This window comes from Mus musculus, chromosome 5, assembly GCF_000001635.26.
Source record: "Mus musculus strain C57BL/6J chromosome 5, GRCm38.p6 C57BL/6J".
NCBI classification, from domain to species: Eukaryota; Metazoa; Chordata; class Mammalia; order Rodentia; family Muridae; genus Mus; species Mus musculus.
The window spans coordinates 116,510,332-116,534,368 of NC_000071.6; the positions used below are offsets into that span (position 1 = coordinate 116,510,332).

A 24,037-nucleotide genomic window follows, 5' to 3' on the forward strand; every position below is an offset into this window, starting at 1 on the left:
ATGTGCAATCTGTCACTGTTCTGTGCGACTAGATGGGGACCAAGAGGAGATATGAATCTCATTGGCTAGGGATGTGTTCCAAGAACTGTCATACAAGTTAGCACCCCATATCATCTTGTACACAGGAACCATGTTGCCAACCATCAGAGAGTTCTCTATTCCCAGGTCCCCAAATGTTGGCTGAGCCTTGCTCAACTTTAGAGGGCACTAGGAGACTGCCACCGTGCCTTCAGCTACTGACTATTTTTAATCATCTAAGCTTAGTTTCCCCACATGTGTCTGCGGCTCAAGCAGTCTGGGCTACTTCAGAACCAGAGATGAAAGGCCTTCCTATCAATACTGATTCCTCAGCCCTATTGTGCTCTGGTGTTTACCACAGATGCCCCCAATTCCAAGTTATCCAGTGATACTGAGAAAGGTATGAGCATACCCAGAATAATAGGTATACTTAGAGAAAGAGATTCTGATCTAAGAGCATCCTGGCAGAGGATGTACGCAGGCACGTACAGAGCGTGCGTGCATGCGTGCGTGCGTCCATGCGTGCGGGCCAGCGAGTGTTTGTGCTGCATGAGTGGGAGCATGCGTGTATGCGGGGGTGGGGGGAAGCGTCCATGGATGCGGGCCAGCGAGTGTACGACCTGCTGCATGAGCGCGAGTGTGTGTGCATGCGTGCGTGTGTACGTATATATTTACGTTTGTGCGTGCGAGCGATGTTGCATGTGCCATGCTGCAGGTGTGGTAGTCAGAGGACAATTTGTGAGTCAGCTCCCTTCTTCTATCATGTGGGGCCCAGGAATTGAACTCAGGCTGTCAGACATGGGTGGCAGGTACCAGCAGCTATATTTATGGGGAGCTCTGTGGGGGCTCTCCATGCCCAGCCAGCCATGGGTGGGAACAAGCTCAGGAGGTCTCTTTCTTCCACCTGCTCTGCCTTGTTGTCCCCTAAACGTTGACTCCTCTGCTATTTGGGACACTCTCCTGCTTCTATTTTTATTTCACCTTGAACTTCCCTCAAGGATAGCTCCCGAAGCCCCATAGCTCTTTCCCTGATTTTGCCTCTCAGATATTTGCAATTATTTCCTTTGCTCCTTTTTTAAAAAGGCACAGACACCCCCCAAATTCCAACTTATCCAGTGCTATCAAGAAAGGTATGAACATACCCCTTTGAGAAAGAGCCTTAAATATGAACCAAAGACACCTAGATCATCCATCTTCTCGCTCCCCACCTCAGTGACTATTTCTGGCAGCTCCTTCCACACTCCAGACCTTGTTTGCTTTTCCTATTAGCCCCCCTCCTTTCTGTTTCTTCACCTCCACTTTTGGATCAATTAACAGGAACAAACTCAGCTATATCTCAGGGCTTCGGATATCAGCAGCAGTGCCCAGCACCCCCATGGCAGGGGACTGGGAAGTGTCCGTTCTAAGCAAGTGCATCAGAAGGTCTGTAGCATACAGAAGGTGAAGCCCAGCGGTTACTCAGTGGGGAGATCACACTAGAGACCCCCAAAGCCATGGGACAAAGGGCACCAGGAGGTGATTTTGAACAGACACACAAAGAGGAGGGTTCAGGGGACTAGGAAGGGCCATGAGAGAGGATTTGCCCAAGGCAGAGGCACTGTGCACAAAGCCTGAGGTATCTCCATTTTTATTTTCAGCTCCCGCAGGGTCACCACCATGGTGATGTTTGTGACAAAGTTGACAACTGACAGGTTTGTAGCAAATTCCGCTTGCCAGCTCCACGTGGCACATCTGGCCTTTGTCAGAACTGTGACACCGGGCCCTCTGTTGGCATAGCTGGATTTCAGATGGCAGAATGGAGGCATGGGGGAGGGGGGAGTTGAAAACATGTGGAACACTGCCCCCCCCCTGCCTCCTCACAGCTGGAGGGCGGAAGAGCCAGGCCTTTTCAAGACTGAGCCTGGAGCCTGAAGCTTAAACACCAGGTTACTCTACCATGATTCTAAGCTGTGTCCTCATTTGAACATCCCTGAAGCACATCTGCTGTGTAAGGTGTGAGTCACCAGGAGCTCACGGAGAAGGCAGTGAGCTGCAGGGCCAGACTTAATAAGGATGCCTGGCTTCTTCGAACCTCCAGGCAGAAGAGTAACAAATTGATATATTGATGCACTTAGCCCTCCCAGCTACTGTATCACCACCATATTGCAGGTAAGCGAGGTACAGAGAGATGGGGAGATGAAAGCACATACACAAGTGTGGGAGTTGGAGGAGGTGAGTCATATGCAGGCTTTTTATCTTTAAGAGTTTAAGTTCTGATCTGATAGCCTCATAAAACCACCCAGAGGCCTAAGGTTAAAACCACACAGGGGCCATTCCAATTTGGTGTCTAGTAAAAGCCCTAGGTTTTTAGACATTATTTTTATAGCTGTTTACTGGGCATCTTCTGTGACATGGATGCTAATTGCCAACTTAATGGAACCTGGCATCACTTGAGAGATGGACTCTCATGTACCTGTGAGGGATTGTCTAGATTAAGGTTAACCTATGACAGAGTTTTTGAGGAATTGTCATATTAATGGATGTGGGAAGACCTATTGGAATTGTGGACCAGACCATTCCCCGACCAGGAGATCCTGGCTTATATAGAAATGGAAATGGAAGCTGATAAAATGACATTCATTCCTGTCTTCTTCCTGAGTGTGGCTGTCATGTGGCCAGCCCATACTTCCTGAGTGTGTTTGTCATGTGACCAGCCCCTACTTCCTGAGCATGGTTGTCATGTGACCACTCAAGCTCCTGCTGCCTTTCTTCCTTCAAACTTTTTTTTTGTCTCAGGATTTTAATCACACTAGCAGGAAACTAAATCAAGATGCCTAATATGTGTCAAGCATGTGTCAGATTAAGAACTAGGTGTAAGACATCAAGGCGAGCATCCTGGTTCTGTGCTCCTGAGGGCTACCATCCATGAGGCACAAAGGACAAGCATTTGCGTGCATATACAGACAGGGCAGGTGGATGTCAAGGGGAGAGAGAGAGAGAGAGAGAGAGAGAGAGAGAGAGAGAGAGAGAGAGAGAGAGAGAGAGAGAGAGACACTGAGAGAGTGCAGATTGGATTGCAGAACCTCGTATTTGGCCATCATGTTGAGAGAAATAGGAAACCGTTTATGGTTATTGAACAGGAAATAGGCATGATTAGATCCACTTTTAGAATAGCTCTTCAGGCTTTACTGTGTGTGTATGTATGTGTCTGTATGCACATGTGTGTGTGCCTTTGCCTCCCCACCTGTGCACACATGTATACATGTGTGTGTGTGAGTGTTTTGTGTGTGTTCAGTACTGTATGGCAAATCCAACTGGAAGGAGGCCAGAAGACCCTCACACTTATTCTGTGGATGAAGAGAGAGGACCTGATGACTTACTTCTGGTAGAAGTTTCTACCCAGCCTCATGGGTGCAGCTGGTCCAAAGCACACAGTGAAGGATGAGGGTGGCTTCGTGTACGCACCTCTCCAAGACCTGAGGAGGCCAGGGTTCTAGAAGAACACACTGATTTCCGAGCTGGAGGGGGCGTAGATGCACCTGCCAGGCCTGTGGGACAGATTGCCAGGCTGGATCAGTACACCTGGGCTGAGACCCAACCATTTGCATCTCTAATAAGCCTCCAGATGATGTTGATTCCGTGGTCTCTGGGAGCTCATTTCTGAGCCAATAGCAGAGAGGAAAAGCCATCCAAAATTGTAGCCATACTCCCTTGAGCTGAACTCAGTTTCTATCCCTATTTAACCCAGTTAGAGTGGGATGATCTCCGGAGCATCCTTTTGTCTGTAAAATGGGTGGTCACATGAACATTGGTAGTTGGCTATGTACTTCAGTAAGTCAGGTAGCAGCCTTATTCCAGTACTCAAGGAGACTCGGTAAATCACAGTTGCTGTTACTATCATCGGGACAAAAGCTTGAACTTGTACTAGGGCAATGACACATTCAGATGAGAAGAAAAACAGTCTCTTAATGAGCACTAAGAGCTTGGGGCCATGGCAGTGACATGGAGGCGATGCTGGTGAATAATAACAAGACTTGGTAGCACATGTGGAAGGGTTGGACTTGTCAAGCAAGACATCAAAGGCAGACAAGAATTGGAGCCTCTTACTTTACAGATGCTAAATCAGCCTGTCCTTTTGATCCATCCATTAAGTAGGAAAATCCTTTTAAATTCATCTATCCAGTTCTTCAACCTATCTCCACTTAGCCCACCTACTGATAAATGTATTAGCCTACCCATTCATACACCCATCTACACAACCATCCATCCACCCATCCATCCACCCACCCATCCACTCACCCATACACCCACCCATACACCCATCTACACATCCATCCATCCATCCATCCATCCATCCATCCATTCATCCATCCATACACCCATCCATACACCCACCCATTCATCCATCAATCCATACACCCATCTATCCACCCACCCATGCATCCATCCATACACCCGTCTACACATATATCCATCCATCCACCCAACCATCCATCCATCCATCCATCCACCCAACCATCCATCCATCCATCCATCCACACACCTTTCTGCCTGTCTATCCACCCATCCATCCATCCATCCATCCATCCATCCATCACTTTACCTATCTACCCATCTATCAATCTACCTTCTCACCCACACATCTGTCCATCCAACCACATAACCCAGCGTTTTCCGGAGCTTCACTCTTGACTATAAACTGTCTCAAGTACAAGGATGCTCAACGGCAAAATTTCTCAGTCAAGTAGATCTAGCATCTGAATCTTTGTGTTGGCTGATGTTTCCATTTTCCAGCCAGGAGATCTAAATATCTCAGAACTATTCACACTGCTCACAGAAGTGGCTAGAAGGCATATCAGAATGGAGCATCCTGAACCAAAACAAGAACCAAAGAAGAGAGGTGGTTAAGAGTTGAGGCTCTGTCACCATAGCATCTCACCGCTGGCTAAACCCAGGCTGTAGTGGGTGACACTGGATGAGTAGCCTCTTCCTATGAGTCTCAGTTTCCTTTTCTAGAAAATGAAAGTGTTAACACTCAACACCTCAGTGTTAGTTGTCGGATAATACATAATATGAGTATCTTTATACACACTTACAAAGGAGTTAGGATGATTCTTGGTATATTAGATAAAGATGGGATAACTCTTGCCTGATACTGGAATACAGGACTGAATTGTTAATAGGAAAACTTGTTCAGATCCTCTTTCGCGAAAACAACACTTTGTTGATGCCTCCCCTGAGAATACATGCCTAAAATGAGATGAGGGGGGAAATCCTTATTTCTTTAATTAGATGCACCTTCTGCCAGACAGATCGGTGCTGAGTGTGAGGATCAAGGCAGAGAAGCATAACATTTATAAGAGACCGTCTAGTGATTCAAAGCACATTTCTATCTTACCCCTCTCTATATCCTGACAGAACACCATGCTTTAAATAAGCAAGTTGCTATTAGCTCCATTCTGAAAGAAAGAAAGAATCTCAAGAAGATTGGGTGGCTTCTCAGAGGTCACAAGTAAATGGCTTGCAATAGATAGTTGCTTTCTGTTTGTTTTTATTTGTCTTGTTTTTCCCATTGCCCTCCCCCCATACCATTCCACAAACTAAACTCAATTTCTCTGTTTCCTGTCTTTCCATAAGTGGGAAACCAGAAAACTTTGGCAGACTTCTCTGCTTCTTTACACTCCCTGATGCCACCACTGGAAAAAAAATATGTATGTGCAGAGGTTTGGGGCCACTGTAAATTATGAATGACAGTCTCTTTAGTGTGTCAAATCCATCCCTTTGTTTGAAACATTCCTTTTGGCATTGGCAACAGCACCGAAGTAAATAGTTTATTTGCCAATAACATAGCTTGTTAAATTTTAATCAAATAGAGTATTGTAAGCACGTAGTTACTAAGATGTACCCCTTGGGAATGAGAGAGATCGCTTTAGAGATGAATTAATAATGGGGGCCCCTGGAAGCCAAAATGAAATGGCCAATGGAGCCTTGATGTGAATTAGTACAGTTTTAGTTGGAAATTAGTGGAGTTGGTCTCATCCTGCTCCTATTAAAATTTCCTTGCTAATTATTTTTGTAAGATAATAAGACCAGCCAGATGTGTGGTGTTTCTCTGCTGCCTTTCCCCTTGAAAGGCTCAGGCTTTTCTTGTGGTGATTTCAGCCTGCAGCCCATCATTCCAGCAAAATGAAGGCACTGTGGTGGCCCCAAGGAAAGTATTAGTGTGGCTAATCCATAGGATGCATCTCCCTCCGGGCACACAGTAGGGCTGTCTTCCACCCACTCATGAGGCCATGGCATTCTTTAAAGAGATGGAAATGGAATCAGTATGTGTAAGTACTGGATGGAAGACTTAAAGGCTGGCATGCAGTCAGCCATTTTCTCTCCTCTGTGATCCAGTAACTGCACAGAGTACAGATGTTGAGTTTCAGTCAGTGAGGACCCTTGAGAGAACACAACACAAAGCAGAACCCACGTTCATGACGGGAAAGTAACTATGGTTAGTTTAAATCTCTGACAGTTGGTGTCTGGCTGTTACTGTTGCAAGCCAAGGTTATCCAAACAAATACACAGGACATAGTCTTATGCACATTTCAAACAACCACCAGGTTAAGGCTGGCACTTCCAGGTTTGGGTCCCGAGCCTGTGTCTTGTCCCTCTCTGAAGCTCTGTTGCCTGTCAGATTGATAAGTGTTTGTGAGAGACTAGTAATGTCCTCTTGTCTCGTCTTTCTTGTGTGTGTGTGTGTGTGTGTGTGTGTGTGTGTATGTGGTGTGCGAGTGTATGAGTGTCTGTGTGTTGTGTGTGAGTGTGTGCTGTGTGTATAAGTGTGTGTGAGTGTGTGTGTATGTGGTATGTGTGTGCGGTGTTTGCATGTGGAAGCCAGAGGTCAACCACAGATGTTGTGTCTTGGGAGTTTTCCATCTTATTTTGGAGACAGGGTCTCTCCCTCACTCAGGAGGCTAGCCAGGTTGACCAGCAATCCCCAGAGATCTTCCCATCTTTGCCTCCACAGTGCTGGGATTATGAGCACGCATCAGTGCGCCTGGCTTTGTATAAGGATGATGGGAGTAGAACCTGAGTCCTAATGGCTTCTCTCAGTTAGAAAGCATTCCCCCACCCCCAACGGAGCCACCTCCTCAGCCCACCATAAAAGTTTACTAAATGAGTTATTTAAAAATGTGGAGTTTATCCTTCAGAGTTAAGTGGCTGATCTGGTGATGATGATACTGGAGAGAGTAACCTCACTGGTGACATTGACATCTACCGAGAGCCTAGTGCCATGCTAAGTACTTCAACAAAAACAATATTCACATCAGTTCTGATGCTAAGTCAATACTAGAGTTGTCTCAGTGTTGAGAATCATTAAAAAAGTCAGAGCCACAGATGAAGTAAGACACTCTCCAGAGCTGTTACTATGTATCAGAGTCAGGATTCACCCCCAATCTGTCCATCCCACATGCTCTTAACAGTCAGGGATTCTGTCTCCGAAGGGAAGTGAGCAATGTTTCGAGACATCCTGTGTGGTGTGACAGGCACATGGCAGTTACAGCCCCCCAGATACTTTATGTGCTGCTCTACAACACACACGATGACCCCCACACACCACCCCGCAAAGTGAGAATTATTAAGCCCCCAGTGCCAGCCAGAAGTGCCTTTAAACCTCGTGTGTGCCAACGAGGCTCTTAGCCACCGTGCAATTCATTGTTTCAAGACTGCTGTTCCATCTTGCCTTAGACTGCTGGAAATGAATGAATGCACTCTGAGTTGATCACTTTCTACATTAGAGATTTGCAGGTGGCTTTTCAGCAACACAGGCCTCTCACAAAGAGAGAGACACATGCACAGTGATGGAACCCCAGAAGCCCAGAAGTATAACATGTAAGGGTAGCCAAGTTTGTAGCCTGGGTTCTGCAGCCTGAGCCACTGTCCGCGGTGCTGAACCAGGAATCAGCCTAGTCCTGGAGGCTCCCAGGGAAGACACCAAGTGCACTCATGCAGGGAGACACCTTTCCCCATCGCTAACCTCCACATCTCAAGGACGCTCTGCCCCCACCCTTGGAACAGGTTAATTAACATGCAGGAAGTGTTGCTATTTTTGTGTCCATCTTGAAAGGATTTTCGGTCTGAGGCTTGACAGGGTGGTGGTTTCCTTTACATTATACATTCCCTCAATCTTCAAGGTCTTTTCTGCCGCTGAGTCTCTGCCATGTGCCTGCATAAGCATACACACTCACACACGCTCTCACACATACACACTCATACACATTCACACACTCGCATACTCACACACATACACACATTTACATACACACTCACATATACACACTTATCCACATTCCCACACTCACATACACACACACACACACTCACACACAAGCAGTTCAAGAAGACAATAGCCATACCCAGAAGAAATTGGGACATAAGATATCTTAAAAGATAAAACAGGGAAATGGCTGAGCATGGGACTCCCTTGTGATTTTAATTAATTGATTGATTTAATGTGTGTGTGGTGTGGTGTGGTGTGGTGTGGTGTATGCTATGCTATTTGTGTGACAAATGCATGTAAATGGCCAAGGGCATGCACCCATCTCTATATGAAGAGGTCAGAAGAGGACATTTGATATCTTCCTATACTACTCTATACCTTATTTCCTTGAGACAGAGTCTCTTATTGAACCTAAAGCTTCCTATTTCAGAGAGGCTGGTTGGCAAGCTTGCATCTAAGACCTGTCTCTGCCTCCAGTATAGGCATTACAGGCATGAGAGGCTATGCTTGGCTTTAATGTGGGTATCGGGGAATTGAACTTAGGTCCTTATGCTTGGTTGGCAAGCACTCTTACCCACTGATCCATCTCTAGATGCAGAGCACCATCCTTACAGCAAAATCACCAGTGACCGGATGATTAGCAGGTGAGGACTACGCCCCTCTATTCCATCCCACAGGAGAGTTAAGTTGATAAGATGTATCACAAGAGGAGGCGCAAGCTGATCTCATGCTAAAAGGCTGGCTTTAGGGGTCACTGAGTCCTTCCGGAACTTACAGCGTAAACACCGGTGGACGTGGCACAGTGGGCGAGCCTCCAAGGCTGAAGAATGGGGATCTGATTACCACAAGCTCAAGTGCCTGCTCTCATGCTCACGTTCCCGTGAGCCCTGCCCGGGAGGAAGTCTGGTCAAAGAAGTTACTGATAGTGAGGGATGTCTCAGGTTCCTGCAAAAACACTTGATGCAGAATGGCCCTGGGGGAAGAAAATGGAAGTGTGTGTGTGTTTTGCATATATGTGATGACATGCACAAAATGTTATACCACATACATTTAAGAATGCTTGTATAGATACACTGAAGATAAGATACTTATGGACATTCTGTACCATGGCTTGGAGTGACATACTAATATCCACACCTTTGGGTCTGACTCACCTGATAAATTTCATTTTATTTTATTTGTGTGTACCTGTCTACCAAAGTGGATAAGTCCAAGAAAATGTTTTATTGTTGGTTTTTGGTTTTGTACCTTGTATTGATATACATTTTGTTTTCAGGCCTGCATCTTCCTGGATAATACCTTGATTTTAGATACACATAATACCCACAGGACATCAACTGTTGATGAGCCTCTGACATCTTCATGCCATAAATGGAGAGACTGGGGCTTGTAAATGGTTAAACCTTCACAAAGTCATGTGGCATTCAAGAGTATGCCTTGACCAGACTTCATGACTCCCACCCTAGAGGTCACTCTTTATGCTGCTAGCCATGGTTGGCTACTCAGCACCCAGGGGCTTGGCTTAGGGTATGTGCTGGTCAACAGACAACCTGACATTTGACATAAAGGAGCCTGATGCTCTCTTTTCCCCCAGAGATTCTGAACACTTCAGTCACAGAATCGGGACTCTTCTGGTAATGGGCCATCCTGGGCCGACAGTAAATGAAGATCTGCCTAGTCAAATGGTATAAGAAAGTGATCGAGAGCCAGCGACATGTCACATAAAGATGGTGTGACTGTCTGATACCTTTTGTGCCCTCCTCGCATGGCCTCTAGGAAATATATAAGCTTCCTATGTTGCATACTGATGCCTTCTCGTCCACCATGCTCCCTTGTGGTTCCTGACTCTACGCTCAGTATGTTCATGGTAACATTTCTCTGTGTAGGTCAGCTAGCTTCTCATCTTGGTCTTTACACATACTTGAATACTCTCCATCTCTCCTGCTTGCTTATCTCGTCGTTTATCCCTCTGCTAGCTGGTTCTGATGTCTTGGATCAATTCAGAGCTGCTGTTGCCTTAGCCTATAAGTTAAGTTTGTATCTAGTAGGTATTTCTAGCTAGCACAGGGACTGCCACAGAGGAAAGGAGGGATACAAAGGTAAGTTTGTATCTAGTAGCTGTGTCTAACTAGCTCAGTGTCTGCCACAGAGGATGAGTAGGATGGATGGATGGATGGATGGATCAATGAATGAATGAATGAATGAATGAATGGAAAAAACACTCCCAGAAGCCTCTTTAACAGCTGGCAAGGGACTGAGTATGATGTTGAAGATAAGTGTGTAAACAGAGAAGGGGACATTTAATTGATAGAGTAAAGCCAAGACCAGAATAGAAACAGCTTCCAGGTGGATGACTCCCTGTTAAAGCCAGATGTCTGCTCTGCTGCTCCCTGGTCCTGAGTTGGCTACACATGGACAGAGCTGAGCAGAACCTTCAGCCAAATAGCTTCAGTCTAGGGAAACATCACGGCAGGAGCTCAAGGCAACGTTCTTCCCCAGCTCTGCCAAGGTTGGGGGAATCCTCAAAGCCTCTCTACTGGAGAGGTTTCAGGACACAAGAAACCACTTTACAGCAGGGTAGACGGTCCCCAGTGTGGCTGCTAGGAGTAGGGACATCCTAAGGGAAGGTGAAGGGTGAAGGAACTGTGGGTTCTGGGATAAAGAAGGTACCTGGAGGGAGGAACAGGAGAGGGAGGTGGCCAAGTGTGCCCCTGGGAATCTCTAAGTCCAAGGGGAAAGGAGGCATATGGGAGGGGGAGATTTCTGACAAATGTTCTAGAGGATAATGGCTCCTCTAGAGACAAGCTGATTACCAGTGGGCTGTGAACTTGAACTTTTGCTTCAGACTGCCTGACTAGCTTTATCACCCGCCAACTGGGCAACCTGGGAACGTTATCTAGTTTGTTAAGCCTCCATCTAGCCCTCGGTAAGAGTTACAAATCCTGTGCCAGGTGCAGGGTGTGCCCATCTCACTGTTGTAATGGTTAAAAGTGACTTGGGTATTTCACAGGACTGAGTGCCTGGGACTCGATACAGGCTCAGTAAAGATCAACTACTGTTGATACTATCAGTCAGTAACTAGTTTGCCATTAATATTTGTTGAGAGCTGGGAAATTTAGCTCACCAGGTAGAATGCTTGCCTGGCATGCACAATGCCCTGGGTATGGTCCCCACATTAAATGGGTGTAGTGGCTCATATCTATAGTCCTTGTACCTGGGAGGTGAAGGAAGGGGGGGGGCTGGCTCAGAAACTCAAGGCTATCCTCAGCTACATAGCAAGATCAAGGGTAGCCTGGGCTACATGAGACCATACCTATAAAGAAACAAACATATATAAATTATTAAATATAAAATTTTAAAGCATTATTGATGGCTCAAGCATCATTTATCTATTGACTTCTAGTGACCTTTGAAATGTCTTATACACCGTGGATACCAAAGAAGTGTGGTATGCATAAACAGGCAAACAAAATAGGAAATTGGAGAGATCTTTATGCCCTGAGCTTGCTATACTTTGGACCTTCTGCTGCCTTCGCCTGGGTCACCATTCCCCATACTACTCCCCCACGACTGCTCGCCCTTCTCAAGAAGCAGCGTAAAGGCTTAATTTTCTAAGGGAAAAAAAAACAGGCATCACCAAGGTTTTGTGTCTTCACCCTTAAAAGCAGCTGGGAGAGACACAAAATACTAAATCTAAGAAGTCAGGACCTGGACTTTCAGTTCCGTTTGTGTGGGGAGCCTTGAGCATGACCACGGGGGATCTCTTGGTATTTTGTACTTAAAGACGTGACAAATGGGAGAGATGCTGTTCTGTGAGCAGGCTGACTCGCGCTCGCTGCTGTGGAGCCACCTTTTCCGCAGAAGTGTGTGTCGGGTGCCTCTTACGGAACAGCAACCATCGTGGAGTGTAGATAAATCTTAGTAAACATGACCAACAAGAGATGTCAAAATTTGGTGTGGGAGGCAGACATTAAAGAGATAAGTGTTGCAAAGAAGAAGATATGGAATTACAATCTGGGATATAGAAGAGGCGGAGGCACAGCTGAAAGAGGCTTTCTGGGGCTCTAAATAGTAGGAGGGAATAGAGGGGGTTAGGTAAAGCATTTGGGCCCTGCAGAGTGGTCCAGTGCAAAGGGGGGAAAGGCTGGGCAGAGACCTTAGTGGGTGGAGAGAATTTACGGGGGCCTGAAGTGAGAAAGGAAATGAGAGGTAGAGGCGAGTGGAGTGGGCCCCCGGGGTCAGCTCCTGCAAGGCTAGTACAGCAACCACAGAAAGTATAGGATTCCAGGTAAGATCGAGAGAATGAGAGAGAGAGAGAGAGAGAGAGAGAGAGAGAGAGAGAGAGAGAGAGAGAGAGAGAGATCCTTTAACAAACCCTAAAACCACTGGAGAACGCTAACGACCTTCAGCCTCTCATTAGTCTTTGGGTTTCCTCCATCCACAAGATAAGACAGCATTATTTATCCCACCATGCCTTAACCACGTCTAAAGACGGTGGCAACTCCTTGCACAGAGCATCTCTTCATGACCGTGGAGCATACCTAGGCTTCGCTCTGGCTGCACCAGGCACTGCGGGCCATGGGTCGTGCCAGCAGTCAGATAGAGCTGAGCTATTATCAAAGGGGAGGGAACTTCCTGCAGGCTGTACAGAACCGTGATGTATGAGGCTATTCCAGGCCTGGTGGGAGGGAGGCTGGGAGGGGGTTTGGCCGGAAGAACAGTTATTTCAGGACATATCGGCCAGCAGTTTGTAGCCTGGGTGTGTAGAGCAGATCTGAAGAGACAAGAGACCCAGAGAGCCTGCAGTTTCTGGAAGCCAAGGGATGCCCCTCTATGGCTCCAAGCAAGAAGGTAGCTCCATTGTAAGTGTGACAATATGAGTCCTGGAAGGAGAGGGTACAGCATCAGCACGCCTGCTGTGAAACCTTGTGCAGGTGCCTTACACACATTGCTCCGATAATTTAATCATGGCTGTGATGAAGCCTATGAAGAAACCGACACTCAGAGAGGTTAAGTGGGTTACCAGTGTCCTGCAGGTGTGAGACTCAGCTCTCCACAGACACCAGGCTGTTTGTCTTGTGGTTCACCCACTTCTTCATATCGCGCATGACAGAGCAGGACCGTGGGACAAACACGTGAAGCAGCGTGTTTAATACTCAGCTTGGCAACGCTGAGGCTGCTCTTGAGCCCACAGCACAGCCAGTCTGCACTCCTAGGATGTGGAGGTGGGTGATAAAGTCAGGTCTTAAATTTAGCTGGGAAGGACGAAGTTCTGATTTTAAGAGCATCCCTAGTCACTTGGGTAAGGATTCTGGGCCCAAATTTGTGTGTCTACAGAAATCCAGAAAGGGACAAAGAGCTACAATGTTAATTCCACTTGTAAATAACACTCTTGACTATAATCTTTAGGATGGTCCTGCCAGTTGTCTAGGGAAGGTCAGGTGCCAGGTGTCAGATACCAGGTGTTTGGTGAGGAAGCCAGTGCTTCATGCCACATCCAAGACCCTGAGATCCACAGGGCAATAGAGGAATCCTACTCCATGAAGATTATAGACATGTCTTCACTGCAGAGTTCACAGTGCTGAGAATCCCTTCTCTCTCAAAGGATGAAAACTAGACACTTATACTTTCTGTGCATCTGGCTCAGACAGGCAGATGGAGTTGTCCTCTGGCTCCTATGAACACCAGATCTGGTCCTGGCCATTAAATCATCCCATTCCCCTGGCCACAGTGACAGGTTCATAGGCAGGTGCTTAACAAGGGAGGATGAGCAGAGAGAAAAGGGTGGGATGTTTTTTGGTAGAGGCTTCCAAAGACAAGACTGCGGAGCTCTGGAAACTTTCTTGTCACCGGAGTTGGAGAGGTTACCTGAGGCTGGCACCAGTGCCATACAGAACATGAGTTGGGAAGCGAACAAGGTTGCATGAGCTCCTGGATCCAGCTGGACCTGAAGCCGGTAGGTATCTCGCATATGAGAATCAACACTGAAGCCACCGTGTGTGGTTGGTATTCTTTCTAAATAAATGAATTTTGTGTGTGTGTGTGTGTGTGTGTGTATTGTATGCATGCATGTGCATGCATGAACAGTACAGAGGCCAGAGGTTGAATTCAGGAGCCTTCTTTGACCACTTATCTACCTGTTTTCTGGCGCACGGCCTGTCACTGAATTGGCTGGACTGGCACACCAAGAAGCCTCAGAGACTATGCTGTCTCTGCAGCTCTGTGTTGGGATTTCAACACGAGCTGCCACGCCCGACTCTTTTCCTCAGTGTCAGGCATCCAAACTCGGGCACTTTGCTGACATCTCCCCAGGTCCTAACCATCGAACTCTTACTGAACAAATAACCCTCATCATTAACCATAAAACGTTACTGTGGGTTTGGGAAGCCCAAGCCTGCTGTGTTTGAGAGCAGCTTGCAGATGGGTATGGGAGTTGGGTTTATGGCTTGTCTTTTGGCTTTCTCCAGTCTGAGATTCTTGGTAGGTTGCTCTTCCTCCCTGTGGCTCTATATGGTACTATAAGAACAGCCCCTGCCTCACTGGACTAAGGGGGACTTTATATGAGATCATACATGCCCAAGGCGATGACAGCTGACAATAAGAACTCAGGGGACACGACTGTTCACAAACAAGTTGTTTTTATTCTCCGCCAGTTTGGGACTCTCTGAGGTACCATGTGTGCAAATGGAGATGCTCGTTGTAAAACATACACTAGGAGGACTGCCACTCACTTAGCTGTTACGGATCCTGTAGGGTCATCTCACACTCACTATGTACACAGAGATGCTTGTTATCCCCACTGATTGACAATGAGCCTGAGCCAGGCAGAGGCCACAGCACAACACACACCTTCCTGTGCCACACCAACCCCCTCCCTCCCCTTCCCTCATCTCGGCCACTCACAGACTGAGCTCGGTTCCCGCCCACGCAAGCTCCTCACACTTCCACTTGCTTATGGGTTATTCTTGAGATTGAGTTGCTTTTTGAACCCAAGAGATGTAATTAAAGAGGAAACTTCTTATCACCATTGTAAATGGGAAAGGGACACCTCATTCGCAGAGCGGGTAGACAGCCTTGAGAGACGGAGAGTAGGAAGACAAAGGGGAGTCATGAAATTCCAGCTCTAGCAGCTGCCTGCCCTAGGCTTAGGCCTGACACCTGCTCTCCCTTCTGTTAATAAAGGATGAGCAGGTGTTGAGAGGCCTTAACAGCAAAAATGGAGTGAACGCCACCAACCAGGAAAGTGAACCAAGACAGAACTCTTCTCTTCTCCTGTGGGCCCTTGGTGTTCTTACTTGTGTTTATAGAGTCACACAAAAATCTCTCCATGCACACAGTGAACCCCTAACTTTGGAAAAATGCTGAACCCCAAATCTGTCTGTCTATCATCTATCTATCTATCTACCTGTCTACCTGTCTATTTCTCTATCTATTTCTCTATGTCTATCTATCTATCTATCTATCTATCTATCTATCTATCTATCTATCTATCTATCCATCTATATATCCTGTTGGATTCTTTCTATGCTCTCTGTCTCTCTCTGTCTCTCTCTGTGTCTCTGTCTCTGTTTCACTCTCTCTCTCCTTCCTTTGAAATCCTAAATAATCCCTATGTTGGGATTTGGTTGAGATTAAGCTAAATACACGCACACACACACACACACAAAGGGGAGAGAACAGGAGGAGGAGGAGGAGAGAACTTGTGGGTCTTTCTTTAGGTAAGTCTAAGAAACCCTGAGCTAGATTCTCAGAGACTCTTAATTGTCACCAGACAGACACATCGGAAAGCTAAAACCTCATTGCCTCTCTTCCGGGTGTGCCAGCTCCCATCCCCTGCTCCACAGGAGCCATCTGTATCCACACAACAAGAGCAGTGCCGGTTGTCATGGTGATTCCTCTAAACAAGGTAGGTGATGTAATTCTCCTTGGGAGTGTGGTATCAGGCAGGAGAATCAAGCACATGCTGCACGTGATTCAGACTCCTGAAGAGAAAGATTTGCACCCATCCTAACCATCTTCCAGGAACCAGAAAAAGGAAAACCACACACACACAGAGACTGCCCAAACTCTAACAAGGCACATGCTCATGTATGTCTTGGCTAACTCACTTGGTCCAAAGCCAGGCACCCTCTCTGTCCCTTCTCAACATCATGCCTTGTTCGTGATCATGTTGATGCCACAAAAGTACAGGGTGAGGGGCTTGAGAGGTGGGGGTACATAGAGACTGTTAGACTCACAGATTATATTCCACATCTGACTATACTGTGAGGTAGAAAATTCCAAACCATGTTCCACTAAACACAGGTTCTGCCATATGTAATGTCCCTCTACCGTGCACCAAGGGTGTGGGCTGTATACCTGGAGGACACCAAGAAATAACAAATTAAACAATAAACAGGCACATTGATTTCTGTGCTTGTTGGAGTTTTTCATAGGTTAGTGCAATTTGGAAGTCGGGATGGAAATACCTTTCACTGGCTTTCAAAAAAAACAAAACAACAACAACAACAAAAAACCCCAAGACTATAGAATTTTTGACTCCTGTCTAGTGGATAGTTGACACTCCATGTGCCCACGGGGAGCACCCTCAGGGAGCACAGCTCTTCGAGGTGTGCTCACGTGGAAACCTTCAGTGAGAAGGAACTCATCCCCTCCACTTTGAGCCGACTGTAGCCAGTTTCCCCCTGGCATGAGATGAACCAGCTTTCCCATGACTTGCACACACAAGCTTCACTTCTGGCCCTCCTGACACACATCTCTCTCCTTTTCCTGGAGAATAGAGAGTCTGTGGCCCCAGTGATCCCCTAGGGTTTGGGGCGCTGCACAGTAGAATAAGAGCTCTCCTTGAAGCACCCTGGACTGTTGATATGTGAGCTGCCACCCACAGCATCCCAATCTCCTTATTTGTAAACTGCCACAGTTAGAAATCCTGTGGACCTACCTTCCTGGAGACAGACCATGGAAATCATCAGTGCTCAACCTTGTTAGCTCTTGTCTGGAGAATCTACCCTGTATATTGAATCCTACAGAAGCCCTTCCCAGCCTTTATCCACCAGATGCCTGTAGCAAATCTCCAGCCCCGAGAACCAAAATCATCCTTGAACACTGTCAAGTGACTGAGAATAAAATCGTTCCCAGCCAAGAACCACTGTTCTAGATCCATCTTTCTGTGGTAATGGCACCGTATGTACTGGTCTGTGTTCTCCAATATGGTAGCCATAAACAGCCAGTGAGCAGCTGAAATGTGGCTGTGGTGGTGGTGGGAATCATCGTGTCTCTTTTTAAAAATAATAATGTAACAATAAAAAAATACACATCAGGAATCAATTCTGATATATAATCTATACGTATATATCATATAGATAGATATCATATATCTATCAGAGATAGATAAGTAGATAGATAGGTAGATAGACAGACAGACAGACAGACAGACAATTTGCAGGTGCCTACAGGTAATGTACTGGATAACACAGTTCTAAATAAATGTTTTAAATACCATGTATTTAACCCAAACCATAACCATGCATGCAACACCTAAATTTTAATTAAGCAGTTACTATATGGCAATCAAAAAGCCACTAACAAGACACGCGGCAGCTCTTGTGTTCAGCACAGTAGCGGATGTTACCAAGTAAGCCAAAATACAAAGCATTGTGTGCTTTTAAGACTGCAGGCTGAACAAGACAGATCCCCAAGGGGGGGATGCGGCTTCTTCAAATCCCACCACGTGCATTCCAGTGAGAGAGAAGGCTTCCTACAGACACCTCCAGAGGTGCTAGTGGAGTTGGAAAGGAGGCTTCATTAACACCCACCGAGGCATCAGGAAGGCTTGTTGACATGATTAGCTGCGCCAGACAGAATCCCTGAGAGCAAGCTGAAAGCAGAGCTTCATCCTGCTTACCGTCGCCACCGCCAGCAGCTGGCACCACACCTGGCACATTCAAATGACCAGCAGGCCCTTTCTCAAAGGATACCAGACTGTATGAAGGACAGCAAAGATTCAAGAAAGCCCGCCATGCCAAGGATATTGGCCGTCTGACTCACTTCAAGGCAATACCCTAGTACCTGTACTGAGAAATAGTGCCCAAATTGTGCCAGGAGGATTTGGGTCAATGCTCACATCCTCACCCTCTGGGGTATATTGTTCATAGATGAGCAGCATGAGAACACAGCTTCTAATTGGAGCTAAGCAGCAACAGCAATGGTAGTTATATTAATACTTATTGTGTGATAAACTGTGGCCTCCATATTATTACAGTCCTAACTGTCTCAGGATAGGAGTATACTTGAAAATAAGACCGTGTGGTTATTGAGGCAAACTGTGCTCCAGTATGACTGGTGTCCCGATGATTATACGTGAGGATTTGTGTGAAGTCCCGGAGGGACGGCAGCATCGAGAGGTTGAGGAACAGCCCCGAAGAAGTCAGACACACTGGTATCCCGACTCAGTAACAAATATGCCTTTGCACCTAGCCTGTGGCATTCTGTTACAGCAGCCTACGATGGAGTCACCTGGACCATGTTGAGGATGCCTAGGAAACTGGCAAAGTGTGCCTCCCAGTGTGGTAGTGAGGTGTGCCGGTGAAGAGTGGCATGGGTCAGAGAACTGAGTGGGGAAGTCTCACCCTCAATGAGGGCAGCACCGTCCGGTCCCTCGGGAGTCTGGATGGAATGGGAAGGAGAAACAAGGTTGGGGAGCCTTGTCCCACTCTTCCCTCCAGAATGGTTTTTTGTCACTGCTGTTCTGGAAGCCCACACTCCAGGATCTTTGACATGTGGGCTCTGGGATTTACACAATGCCACCTGCTCCCTAAGACTTAGGGTCTTTGTCCTTGTACAACTGGGCTTTTTGTCCCTGGTCCTGAAGACTCTGGCTTCCTGGGCTGAGTCCCTCTTTCCTGTGTACAGATGGTTGCCACGTGACTTCTCAATCCCTGTGAGTGTGTGAAATGATTTCACACACATGTATGTATATGTGGTTAGTTCCCAGACAAGTGAACGGTGGTGTTGGGATTGGAGACCAGTTTCAGATCCCAAGAGGGACTCAAACACTAAGTCACATCAAACATGAAACATTGTATCACCAGACTTGCAGGCATTACAAGGGAGACTGGGTAACAGAGAGTTCAGTTACCACGACGACATTAAAAACAAATACACAAACCACAACAGCAACAGAACCGGTAACACTCCAGGCGCTCAGTGAGACCTGGATCATACTCTGCTTTGGTTGTAAACCAGCCCAGCTGTGTGTCCTTGGTCATGTTCCCTGTCCTCTCTGGTCCTAAACTCCTCAGTAATGATGCTCAAATTGAACCTTATAAGACTCATCCTTCAGATGTCCCCTAAGCCCAAGTCATCATACTGCGGTCTTTCCAGAATCTGCAGCAGCCCAGGACTCAGAAATCAAGTAGCTTGCGCTCGGGCAGGTGGAATTCACACACAGGTTCCCAGTCTTAGTTCTTAGCTCTGGTGCCCCTTCCAGCCCCAAGATTCTCTGGATGGGCTTCGATGTATAGAGCAACCGCAAGATGCCCTGTCATTGACTGGCAGATCGGACTTGCTCTGCCCACCTGGAAACTCATTCAGGAAAGTGAAACCTCCCCTGGCTTCATCCCTCTCACCCCTGAGAACCTGTCCAGGGATAATTAATGGTCCTCTGCCCTGTCACTTTCTGCAAAGGAGGCATCTCCAACAAGGTCATGGCTGAAGGTTAGGTTGGAAGGAACAAACCACAGTGTTGGCAGTGGAGAAAGTCTGGGGTGATGTCTCAGCCTTGTAAAGCTTGACAGAGCAGGGAGATTCCTGAACAGGGTTGATGGAGCCTGGAGAAGCCCTGAGTTGGTACACAGTTAGGTCACACAGCCGCTTGCTTTCCATTGACTGCCTGTATCCTAGGCATGTCCCCTGCCTGCCCTTACCCCCGTGTAGCTGAAATTAGGGATGACCTTAATAATGACAGTGGCTGTTCATCTGACTTGGATGCGGATTGGACCCCGTGGTAAACATTTCTGTTGATCATCATGATTAACCCAAGGAAGGTGGCACTGGCTCCACTCGTACTGAACAGATGCGAGGCACAGTAAGAGAAGTAACTGGCTCAAAGACACCTTAGCAGGGCTGGTATCAGAACCCAGGAAGTCTGGTTTATGGGACTCACATTCACTTATAACCACAGGGGCTGCACTCACTTCTCAGACTCCAGGAAAGGCTCAAACAACTCCAGCGGATGTCTTGACTTTTTCTTGTGTGCTTGTGTGTGTGTGTGTTGAGGTGTGTGCATGTCTTTTTGGGTTTGGGTGTGTGCATGTGTGGGTGTCTGTGTGTCATATGTGTGTGTATGTATGTGTGTGTTGAGGTGTGTACATATATGTGTGTTGGGGTGTATGCCTATGTGTCCATGTGTGTGCATTTGTGTGTACACATGGTAGGGTGTGTGCGTGTATGTCTGTGTGCATGTGTGTGCATGTGTGTCTGTGAGCATGTGTGTTGGGGTGTGTGTATGTGTGTATGCATGTGTGTGCATATGTGTGTGCACATGGTGGGGTGTGTGTATGTGTGTGCCTGTGCCTGTGTGTGTGTGTTGGGGGTGTGCACATGTGTATGATGGAGGCATGTACATGTGTGTGCATGTGTGTGTGCGTGTATTGTATGCTTGTGTTTGCCAGCACACTTGCCATTTGCTGCACACATTTAGAAGCCAGAGGTTGGTGTTAGATTTCTTCCTTTACTGAACCCCACGTTATATTTCAGAGACAGTCTCTCCCTGAGCCCAGAATTCAACATTTTGACTAGACTGGTTGTCCAATGAGCCCTTGGGTACATTAGTCCATCTCTCTTTCTCTCAGAGAGGCATCTACAGACTCACGTCTCTGTGCTAACTCTCATGTGGGTTCTGGAGATTTGAGAGAGGGTCCACAGTCTTATGTATTGCTTCCCCAGAGCCCTTTCCCCAGCTCTCAGCCTTCTATCTCTGTCTAGTGGATCCAGCATCTCACACGAATTAGGAGGGACATTCCCCCACTGAGCCACAGCTTCTGTTTCTTGTTAATACAAAATGTCATGATTACCAAACATGTTGTGTGTGTGGAAGTTTTCTTTAGATAGTTCCTGTTCTGTCCAGTTCCTCATAGCAGCCCTGATATGACCTATTCAGTGTTTCCTAGAAAGTGAATCTCAGATAGCTAAAAGGACTTGGCCAATGCTGCACATCTGGCTATAAATCGTGTGTGTGCAACTAACTGTACCACGATATCCACAGACAGCCTACAGTGGGACCTCCGGGGTTGGATGAGCACATTTGGTAGTGTTGCCTCTGGCTGCCCACATGGCTTTGCCTCTGGTTACATTCTCATCCATCTGTGTGAGGAAGAGGGTTTGGCTTCAAGTAAAATCTTCAGGCCTTTGGAGTTTGGGAATGCTTCCCCAGTCCCACCCTCTGAGTCTCCCAAGATACCCAGTGGGAGCTGCTCTGTCAAGTATCCCTGGCATCCATAAGGGTAGCCTCCCTGACACAGAAGGGAACTGGACAATAGCCTAGAAGGTGGTGGGCTCCTAATGCCACCTTAGTATCAAGAATCCAGGTTATATCTATACAAAAATTACCAGGAGATACCTAGAATCTAGTCTCTGTCTCTGTCTGTCTGTCTGTCTGTCTGTCTGTCTGTCTCTCTCTCTCTCTCTCTTTCTCTCTCTCTCTCTCTCTCACACACACACACACACACAAACACGTCTGCTGTGCCTTTTCTTTCTTTTCACACATTCACATCTCTCAGCATCTACTGCTCTGCATCTGCATCTGACCCAATTGGCCTCCCAGATCGTCTTTCCTTATTGTCTGTTTTTCTTTCCCTTTAGTCTTTGTCCATTCTGCCTCTCCCTCTGCCTGCTTTCTTACTTTATTTCCTAATACTTATCTCCTATGCCTTCCCTCCTTCCCTCCTCCCTCCTCTTGCCTGTCTTTTTCTCAGGGTTCCTTTCTTTGTCCTCCCCTCATCTCCTCTTGCTCTCCTTTCCTCCCTCCCTGTCCCCTCCCCTCTATCCCCATCCCTGTCCCCTCTCCCCAGCTCCACACCTGCTCCTCTACCCCCCAGCCCCACCTCTGCCCCCTTCCCTCCAATCCCACCCTTCCAGGCTAGCCATTTGTTGCTGTTTGTAGAGGTTGACAGTGCCCTTGGTGGGTGGTAGATCAAACACATCAGAGGTTTGAATCAAATCAAACTGCAACTGAATTACACTAATAAACCAATTAAACACCATTCAAAAAGTAATTTCCATAGCATCCCTCACATTTACTGCAAATCTTGTTTGGCTCTTTCCACCTCCCCTGCGCACTCCCCACCTCTCCCCTTCCTCCTTTCTTTTGCCTTTTCTTTTGCTTCCTTCTCACCCTCTGACCTTGTCCCCTCCTCTCCATCAGTCCTGCTGGCATCTCTCTGAGGACCACTCACCCATTGCTTCACAGTCATCCTCAACCTAGAATCCAACTCATAGTATGTTCTCTTGCTCAGAGAAGACCACTGGCCTGAGGGGTCCCGAAACTAAGATCTTGGTTTTGGCCCAGTCTCCACCTCTCTGGGGGAAGCCCCAGGGTGTTTCTGAGCCTCGTCATCTGCCCATGAAAGCACTGGATTGACAGATTCCCAAGGTAATTTTTAGCTCCAGCACCAATGTCACATGGCATCAACAAGACCCAGAGTTTGAAAGTGCCAGAGAGGGCATTTGTACCTCCTCATGCCTTCAAGCAAGGCCACTGGTAGTGCCAGGCCATATTCTTCCCCCTTTCAGGGTAGCTCACTTGCTCTGACTCCTGTCCTGCAGACCAGCATCTTATCACTGTGTAACTATCAAGAATCTCTGTTTGATCCCCTATATCTTGGCTCCCCTTAAAGCACAAAGCCATCATGCATAGGCTTTTATACACCCAAAGGATGTTATTGGTTTTCCCATCTCTCATCACAGGACAAACAGTGACCTAGAAATATCCATGGTTGTCAAGTTACCAACCAGCTGGGTTTTGAACCTGTGTGGTCCATCTTAAAATTGTGAAACCTGAAACGCCCATGTCACTGTATTGTGTTACATAAATAAATAAATAAATAAATAAATAAAATAATTCAAATGAGACCATGAACAAGATTCCGCTGCCTCTGGGATTTCACTAGATTAGACAAAGTAAGGGGCTGAGCTAGAATCAAACCAGCCTTGCCAGCTTTTTTGTTACTAGGACAGAACACCCAAGTATGCCTGACCCCCTCACTCCATTCCAGACACATACGCTATAAAAAATAATCTAATGAGAATGAAGATTTTGGCTCATGGTTTCAGAGATTATGGGGGCTGGAACCGTGTCTGGTCTGTAGTAAGGGAGAGCACCAGGGCAGAAGGTTAGAGTGGGGCTGAACTGTTCACACCGAGATAGCCGGGGAAGAGAGAGGAGACAGCATTCCGCCAGAGATAAGACTTATCTTTTCAGGGCATGACACCAGGGACTATCCTCTAATTGCTACCTCTACCAAATTCTAAATCCACGAGTGGATTAATCTACTGATAAAAATCAGAATCCTCAAGAACCAGTCACTGCTCAGAAGCCTCATTTATGAACCTGGCTGCAATGAGCACCCAGCTGTCAACACGTGGGGAGGGTGTAGGGATATATGAGCTTCTGGGTTGAGAGTTGGGGGGACATTTCATCACTCAGACAATGACACCAGCCCAGATCTGAGTTGTACTTGTAATTAGACCTGCATAGGTCTGCTTTGAATCCAA

General features: G+C 46.9%; 1 protein-coding gene across 3 annotated transcripts in view; it reads right to left on the reverse strand.

Annotated features, from left to right (window-relative positions):
- Srrm4 (serine/arginine repetitive matrix 4) overlaps positions 1 to 24,037 on the reverse strand; it is a 153,295-nt gene that overhangs the window by 71,064 nt on the left and 58,194 nt on the right. The window contains exon 1 of one of the 3 annotated variants that reach the window (XM_011248239.2): positions 3,378 to 4,287. The exons of the other annotated variants lie outside the window; for them this stretch is intronic. Coding sequence (XP_011246541.1) covers positions 3,378 to 3,406 — 29 coding nt within the window. The 5' untranslated portion in view covers positions 3,407 to 4,287. Of the gene's footprint in view, positions 1 to 3,377; positions 4,288 to 24,037 lie in introns of those variants that run through there. 3 annotated transcript variants of the gene reach the window in all.